The sequence below is a fragment of the Ptychodera flava genome, chromosome 4 (genome assembly GCF_041260155.1).
Source record: "Ptychodera flava strain L36383 chromosome 4, AS_Pfla_20210202, whole genome shotgun sequence".
NCBI lineage: Eukaryota > Metazoa > Hemichordata > Enteropneusta > Ptychoderidae > Ptychodera > Ptychodera flava.
In genome coordinates, this window is record NC_091931.1 from 35,369,539 (window position 1) to 35,378,613 (window position 9,075).

The 9,075-nt window shown below is 38.4% G+C and overlaps 1 protein-coding gene across 1 annotated transcript; it reads left to right on the forward strand.

Moving 5' to 3' along the window:
- The first annotated feature begins 3,143 nt into the window (after positions 1–3,143).
- LOC139131574 (dual serine/threonine and tyrosine protein kinase-like) lies at positions 3,144–8,582 on the forward strand. The gene is made up of 4 exons (XM_070697684.1): positions 3,144–4,070; positions 5,122–6,503; positions 6,596–6,818; positions 7,205–8,582. The coding sequence occupies exons 1-4, from the start codon at positions 3,321–3,323 to the stop codon at positions 7,586–7,588; spliced, it is 2,739 nt and encodes a 912-aa protein (XP_070553785.1). The 5' UTR covers positions 3,144–3,320; the 3' UTR covers positions 7,589–8,582.
- The last annotated feature ends 493 nt before the right edge of the window (positions 8,583–9,075 follow it).

Consider the following 9,075-nt stretch of genomic DNA (forward strand, 5'->3'; position numbering starts at 1 on the left):
TATGTCTCTCTTCATGTTTTTTGTAAATTCAAAGTTTTCAAATATATGTTCTGGTAACATACATATGGAAAATATCGGTTCTATGTTAAACTGGACATGTCAATTATTTTGCCCCTTCCAACTGCCCTATTCTCAACTTCACTCGTAAAACGCCAATTGAAGAAAATTTCGGATTTGTGTCATTTTGACATTTCAAGTGTACATAATGCGTGTGCACAGAACTGTTGCCAGTCATTTGAAACACCTGATGTACATATAAGCATATGATTACACAATCCTTGTACACAGTTCTTTACGTACAGCAGTCTCTTTTCACAGTCTATACACTTTTACAGTTCTGTAAACGGACACATATCGAAGTCGTGTTACAGCTATGCGCCGTTTCTGGTGAAAAAGTAAGACAGACGGGGGGGGTCATATCTCTGTCTATCTGTCTGTCTGTCTGTCTGTCTGTCTGTCTCTCTCTCTCTCTCTCTGTCTCTCTCTCTCTCTCTCTCTCTCTCTCTCTCTCTCTCTCTCTCTCTCTCTCTCTCTCTCTCTCTCTCTCTCTCTGTGCACCATATGGCAACGTACATAATTCAATAAAATTTTAAAAGAGAAGGGATAGAACACTGTTGTTTGGTAATCACCGGTTAAAATTTGTCAATAGTAATTACATTTTGACATCAACCTTGTTACTCAAGTCACTTATGATTTCATTCGAACACCTTTTCAGAATTGTTGACAGTCTGCATAACACTTAATGAAAACGTAGCGATGTTCACAACAATTACAGACGTCCAACAAACAGTAAACACATGTTTGAAATACGCATGCATGTCACGTTGTACTGATATTCAGCAAAGTGGTTACAGCTTGCAATACGAGGTCACCCAAGACCAGAAAGCAAACAAGGGGTGCAAAGGTGAATAAAGGACAATTCTCTTTTAGCACAGCGAATGTTCGAAAGCTCCTGACTGCTCAGTAAATGAAAGACAGACACAGACGACGACAGTTACTGCTTCATTCCATTACTTCAGAATTTCTATGATTTATTGATGCAAGCACGCAGTACTCTTCATCTGTGTGTATCGATGATGAGAAAGTTCGGTTTTCTTTTCTAGGCAAGAGCACAGTCATATATATATATATATATATATATATATATATATATATATATATATATATATATATATATATATATATATATATATATATTTAACAGGTAGGTTTGTCTGAGGAATGTGCAGATAAAGTAATGGTGATCTTGGTTCATTCGCATTTCCCAGTTTATGCCCCATGTATGTTTCACAAAGTCATCGGTTGGTAATAAAGATAATGGCAGTAAATGAAAGTTTACTGAATCAAAATTAAACAGAGTCAGCAACTTCTAATTGCGGACTCTGTAACTGTTACATTGAAACACGACTTGAGAGAGGAATGCAGAGTACATCATATTTGGTGTGATGGCTGTGCAATACTGATATACAAATCAATAATGCTAGTTAGTTATTTATGTCGGAAAACGCACGTCATGACATTTGACATTATGTATTATATGAACTGCTTTATTGTTGTTCAAAATAAGGTCAACGGATGATAAAATAGTCATTTGTTATATGCATGCTGAACATACAATAATGAAAACCAACATTAAAATATAGTTGTCGTCAAAAGTTGCTGTAAGTACCGTAATGTATCCCGTATCCCATGAAGAGATATTTGCTTGTGATCAGCAGTACATCGTTTGATCAGAGACCAGACACCCACGCTGATGCCACTTGGACGATTCATTCCAAGTAATGACACCGACCGACACACAGTTGTCTGGGGTCGATGTATTCACATTAGCAGTACCTATACAAAATTATATGATTCTTGTGTGTCTCCTATACTTGATTATTGTTCTTGGGTATGGGGATATGGTAAACATGACAAATGTGATATGATACAAAATAGGGCACTTCGCTTTTTCCTTGGTGTTCACCGATTTACGCCAATTCACGCAATTACAGGGGATACTGGCTGGGATTCTTGCAGGGTTCGTAGACATGTATCTATGATCAGATATTTGAACCATCTTATTCAATTAGATGAAAGTCGATTAACAAAGAAAATATTTCAATGGGATTTTGCACTTATTTATAGTAACTGGTCGTCAGAGATTTGTAAAATAATTGACGATGTTAATCTTGACACATATTTTGATTTTTTTTGCCTATAAACCTCTCTATATTAAAGTAGCGTCTGCGTTTCCAACAGGAATTAATTTGGGCTCAAACTGCTAGAGATAAAACAAAATTACGTACATACATTCTTTTCAAAAATGTTTACCGAACCGAATTGTACGTTTCCATGAATCTTTCTCGAAGCCAGCGGTCCTTTTTAGCGCAGTTTCGATCGGGTGTATTACCTCTACGTATAGAAACAGGCCGATATAGAGGCGAAGCAACGAATGATAGACTTTGTATATTTTGTGACCAAGGGGCTGTAGAAAAGAAACCCATTTCCTTCTGTATTGTAATCTTTATGATGATATAAGGAATATGCTCATTAATTTTGATAATGTCGAATTCAACAACCTGTCGTCAAACCAGAAATTGGTATATTTATTGACAAACCCAGTAAATATTCGAAATACGGCAAAATACATAGAAAAGGCTTTTCTGAAAAGAAAAGATGTCTTATATAGAAACAGCTAAATATTATCATTTTGTTCACAGAAAACAATGTATTTGTTATTGTACACCCTCTTTCTTTGTACTGTATATTTATTTTGATTCTAGGTGACATATAAGCCCATTGGGCTGGGAGGGATAAATCCTCATGTCACTATAATAAACAAAACTACTACTACTACTACTACTACTACTACTACTACTACTACTATATACTACTACTACTACTACTACTACTACTACCAGTTTCCTAAACCGTTGCTGTTGATTGTTGGATGATAGCTAAAATATTTTCAAATTGGTGCTTCTACTTCGCTATGGTGTCTGCACTTGGAATGCATACATTCATATAATATATACGTTTCAGGCGAAATGCTTTACTTATTATGCAAGTATTAAGACGGGGAAATCAATGAAACAGGTAATGTCAGTGTTTTCGGAAACATATCGGTACTTGGAGACCTGAGAGATGAACTATGACCCTTGTCAGGTGACTTGCATAATTAATTTCCTCGAACACCGTGCGCAAGTACTAGTGGTTTATATGGTATGACGTTCGCTGTAGCTTGAACTTGAAGTGTGAAATACCCAGCGTTTTTCTCCTATCTTTCATGACAAGTTAATGAAGCAACACAAATATAGAAGTTACAGTGTGTTACTTGAATGACAGAGGAGTCTCCGTACGTTTGGAATATGGCTGCCGCAACAACACCCAGTTCCATCGGAAGGTCACAAAAGGGCGACCCATCGACTTCTTTGGTACACAATCCTCAAGTGAAACTAATCTCACTGAAAGATGAATTTGAAGCATACTCTCGCGACACCAAAGAAATTTTACAGCTCGAAGATAAAACCATTTCGGAATACAAAGCAATGACGGAGTCGCTTTCCGTATTACTGGAAAAAACACTAAATGTCTATGACGTCAATCTGCTTACCAAGGAAGACCAATGCAAGATACACGGGGTAAGGCAGAAGCCAAATCTCATTGTCATAGGACAAACAAACTCGGGAAAAAGTTCCCTCATTAATGAGCTTCTACGGGGTAGTGTACTTGCTATGAGGCAAATACCGTGTACTGCTCGATTAGTCAAAGTTAAATATGGTAAGCCACAGCGTGTAATGGTGAAGACACCAGATGGGCGGAATTTAGAAGTAAAGGAACTGAAGAAGAAGACAATACCAAGAGAACTGGTTGAACTCACTGATGAACAGCGAAGAAATCCGAAAATGATAGGAAGTTATGTGGTCGCAGAATTAGACAACGAATTCCTCGCCAGTGGGATAGAAATAGTAGATTCACCAGGGCTACAGGAAAATGAAAAACTTGATGAGCTTGTTCAGAACGAATTAACGAACAGCATACCATTCGTCGTGTACGTCCTTGACGGAAAAAACCAATTCACCGAACAGGTATGTATCAATTGCAGCGATATAACGAACTTTTCTGGTCAAAGACCATTGATATTGAACTTTGCACAAACAAGATTATAATCTTATAATTTATCACTGCGACCCCCTTATCGAACCTGCATAGCTGCATTGAGCTAGAAGGATACTATGACAGCTCTTCTGAAATGGCTGTTTCAAACCTTCTGTGGATAGCTGAAAGTGAGCTGATTTAGTGCTAAGACTGCTCGTTTAGGTCCTCCACCATCGGTTCGAGGCAGATTACATGCAGTCGATATGGTAACACTGGGTAGATACCTTTCATAATATGACAGCTCAAAGTAAATTTTCCCTGTAAAACCCTGTAAGGGCTTGTGGAAAATGACTCGCAGACATGCGGTTTCTCAAAGTACATGGGTTATTTAGGCAGCTCTGTTGGCTGAAACTGCAGATCAAGCAGATATTGAGCAGTATTGATAGAGTACAGATGGTTATCGGGCTGTAGAAGTGTTCAGATTACAAAGGTCCTTTCAAGTAGAAATGATGTCATAGACAGTGAAATATTTGAATCACGAACACCTTTCTGTCATCTGTCAAGGCAATTTTTTCAAGGCCAATCGCTTTCGGAAAGGTTGGCATTCTTACTTCCTGCAGACACGATCACAGTTACTTTATGATAGTTGATATGGGATTACTTTGCCCGCTGTAATACACGAGTAATTATATTATGCCATTCCTCGTAGATCTCACCTACAGGTTGTAAAAAACGTCAACATCTTAAAATTTAGCTTAAAACAGTGGCATCTGGTATGTCACAGTACTAACATAACCTACACAATGTAAAATTACCTACTAAAGTTTTGTACACGCATGTGTACACCTCTTTGAGCACTGTAGCGGATTAGCCTTAACTTGAGCTGCTGTTCATTTGAACATAATCCGTTATAGCTCTGAAGCCAAACTCTGACAATTCAATGGAGATCTTAGGTTTATCGAAGATTGTTTTAATGAAGTAAATGTTAATAACTTTTCTCCGATGCAATGATTTAATAACAGTTTTAATCACTTATCACAGGATCGAAGTGACATACGAAAAGTACAAATGAAGACTGATGCCATATTCTTCGTGGTTACCAAAGTTGATCGTGATCAAGATGATATGCGTGACGAGGAAACAGTAGTCGCTGAAAAGAAGACCCGCGCATACGATAGTCTGGTCAGGGAGGGGTTTCTACCGTTTGGCGTTCCCATGGAGCAATGCGATCGATTCCATGGCATCTCAAACTGGAAAGTCAAAGAATATCGTCGACGAAAGCTCTCTGGCCCAGATCCTTTCTTGCAGGACTTTCAGAGATTTCAACAATGTCTTTGCGACTTTGTTAGCCTGTCTTTGAACGCCGCCATTCTGACCTCAAGTCGTATCTTAATCGCCTCACACAGAGGGTGTTTGCATTTCTTCATTGAGGCAGCAACAGTGGCGAGATTACAGCAAGAGGCTGTTCTAAAAGGGGAGAAAATCCTAAGTCAGTGCGGTGAAATTCAACAGAAGGTGTTTTCTGATGCGATGAAAAAACTGAGCGATCAGAAACAGGAAACGCAACAGGCGATTGCCTCGGACATAAAGAAGAAAAAGAAAAGTTTAATTGCAAAAGTAAAACATCATAAACTTAAAGATATACCGGCCGATCAGCAAGCAAAGAAAGGCGATGTACTTCAAAATTGTACTCAACAAATTGTCGACCTTGTAGTTGACAATCTAGCAGTCAACACGAGTGCAACCATTCGATCTCTTTTCCAGCAATTGGATAAGCAGTTGAAGAAAATTGCGAAGGAACTGGAAGAACTTGGAGAGGAAAGTGGTGAGCCCAACGTTTCAGCAATATTGAAGAACTGCTACATGGGATCCTATGAAGCAGAAAGTAAGAATTTCTTGCAAGATAAACAAATTTCGTGGCTTGGAAAATTCAAAAAACTCCTCAAAACTTTGCTAAAATCTCCAAGACGTCTCTTCAGTTCTACAGTGAAAGTTGATGAAAACTGGAAAGAGGACATCGCTACCGAAACATTTGACAGAGTTGACGCCGCAGAAATTGCAGATCATGTGATTAGGCAAGCCAAGGAACATCTCGAAAAATGCAACACAGCTTTCGGTAAAGCTAGAGGTAACATTGACCGACTACAGAAAGTTGCAGTACAGTGTACAGAAGATGACGCTATAATCTTGCGGAAATGGGCTCCAAAAATAGCGGAGCTTGAACTCTCGGCATATACAATCACAGATCGGCGTGAATTTGGAATCCCTGAACCCAGAACAAAGATTGGAGAAGGTGGCCAGGGAAATGTATATGAATGTGGTAAATTTGGCAAGGAGAAAGCAGAATATGTCGTTAAATCAATCAGTGTGCAAAATGCTGAATACATCAAGACAAACATCGCCATGGAGGTACACTATGCAAGGTGGGTAAACCCATGACATTTAGTGTGAAACAATTTTTTCTTGATAACAAGAAATTTTGCTGACTCTGACAACTATGTTTCCATATTTTTAGATCCATTGAACACAAGAGGATACTGCCCCTGATTGCAAGCATCAAAACTGATGATCATGTATATCTTATTAGTCCACGGATGAAATGGGACTTAAAGACGGCGCTGCCGAGAATTGAACCACTGAGGGATCGCCTTATCATCGCTCGAGAAATTTCCGAAGGAATTGAATATTTACACAGTCGGGGAATCGTACATCGAGATATCAAAGCGTCAAACATCCTTGTAAGTGTCAAGTTTCAACTGTATAACAATGTAATGATGGCTTTTGGCTTTTCCTCTATATCTGGGTCATAGTCTTGAAGTGAATGCAAAATAAGACTTGTATTGTCATAGACAGAAATTCACGTATAGACTGCTCCGCGTAAATAAACTTCAGCAGACAGTCCGCCAAGTGGTAGGCTGTTGCGTAGATCGTGGGATAAACATCTTGGCTTGGCCAGCCAGTAACTGCAGCCAAGAAAAGCCAAGCAACGGGTGACCAGTCTTGGTAATCGAAATTACATGAAAAGATATTTATAAAGTAAAATCAATGGGTTTGTCATTGGTAACAATACAGAAGTATGAAAACTTTGCTGATTTCATGTAAATATCTATTTTTTGTCCATCAGCTAGATGATAGTAACCATGTAAAGATAGCAGATCTTGGTCTATGCAAAACTGGCTCTGTGACCGATAAATTGATGGTTGAAACCCCCTTACACATGTCACCGGAGATATTCCTTGAAATGCCGTATGACAAACATGTCGATGTGTACGCCTTCGGAGTATTACTGTGGTCTATCCATGATGGTACTGGAAAACTACCCGAAAACATATCTCGTCTTCTAATATGCCCACCATTGCTGCTGTTACATGGTATTCGCCCGGAAAAAATGTCCTATTTTGACGAGCGGCTTTGGAGACTAATGGAGAACTGCTGGCGATCCGATACCTCTGAGGGACTATCATTCGAAAACATAACCAAGAAACTGCAATCAATTATAGGTTCATAAGGATAATGACGAAGCTGGCAATGGCCAATATGATAATCACTTACAGCACGCTATCTGATCATTTGTAATAATATCAAACGTCCATTTATCAAAATTGATCTCATTACACAGTGAAATATACGGATGTTATCATTATATATACCGCGTTATGCAAATCAGTGAACATCAGAAGCTTCTTTCTTATTACATTCGTCGCTGAATAGAGTTGTCTTCAATTTTCTGCACATTTAAATTTGTTTCACAAATATGAAATATTTTTGTTTTTGTGTCTTGTCAGACACTAATATGTATTTGATGCTGGACAGGAAAGCAAGACACGGAAGATTTCTTTTAAAACAATTTCGCAAAATTGTAGAGCTACAGGTTTTGCGATTGCATCAGCGAACAATTGTGTGGTGCAATCTCGAAAACTGTAGCTGCTACAATGCTATAACACACCAGTCACGCCACGAACCACTTGATGTGCACATACGTCGTACGATTTTAATATATCACACCATTGTGACAGTTCAATAGTTCATTTTATGAAAAGAATGTGCCGACAAAGAACGCGTTATCTCAAAATGCGAGGTTTATTTTGTCATTGTGAATAGTACAATGTCCATTCTTATTAATAACAGGAATAGCTAAAATACGTCACGCTCTACATACTGCTAGTCTTGACATCAGCCGCCAACAAAGTGAAAGTAAATGCGATCATCTTATAATAGGAGTTCGGTCTTATGAATGTGAGGAATATTCTTACAACGAACTTACGATCAGTACGGTACGTTCCAAATACAGTCAGTCAAAACGGCTCGTGAAAGGCAAAAAAAAGGTCTTTGTCTGTAACGGATAACATTCATTAACTTCTCTGACTTCTGGTAATAATGTAAAGTATTGTTGCACCTTGTTTTATCATTTATGTAATTTCTTGAGAACTGGGGTTGTTTTCAATGAAGTGTCCAATGCTTCGGTTGAGCAGTAAACTGTCTGTGGCAAACAAAAGACATCAGTCACGTCACGCCGAGTATTGTTTGCACCTTGTTTTATCACCTATGCAATTTCTTGAGACCTGGGGTTATTTTCAACGAAGGGTCCAATGCTTAGTTTGAGCAGCAAACTACCTGTGGCAATCAAAAGAACAATTACGCCACGAACCACGTGATGTGCATGCACCTCGTTCGATTTTAATTTATCATGCTATTGTGACAGCTTAAAGGTTCGTTTAATGATAGGAATGTGCCGACAAAGCAAGCGTTATCTCAAATACTAGTAACAAGATTAATGACAATACTTCATGCTCTACATACTGCTAGTCTTGACACCATCCGCCGACAAAGTGAAACTAAATGCGATCATCTTATAAGAGGTATTCGGTCTTATGAACGAGAGGTATATTCTTGCAACAAAAATACTAAGACGTTTTAGAAATGAATTTGGTATAACAAAGATTATAGAGAAGTAAATTTTACCTGTGTTATTTTATTTGATCAGCTGTTGACTTT

Coding starts and splice junctions, on each gene's coding strand:
- LOC139131574 (XM_070697684.1), top strand. CDS start 3,321: ATGACAGAGGAGTCTCCGTACGTTTGGAATATGGCTGCCGCAACAACA. Junction 6,504..6,595: donor ATGGAGGTACACTATGCAAG/GTGGGTAAACCC, acceptor CCATATTTTTAG/ATCCATTGAACACAAGAGGA. Junction 6,819..7,204: donor TCAAAGCGTCAAACATCCTT/GTAAGTGTCAAG, acceptor TTTGTCCATCAG/CTAGATGATAGTAACCATGT.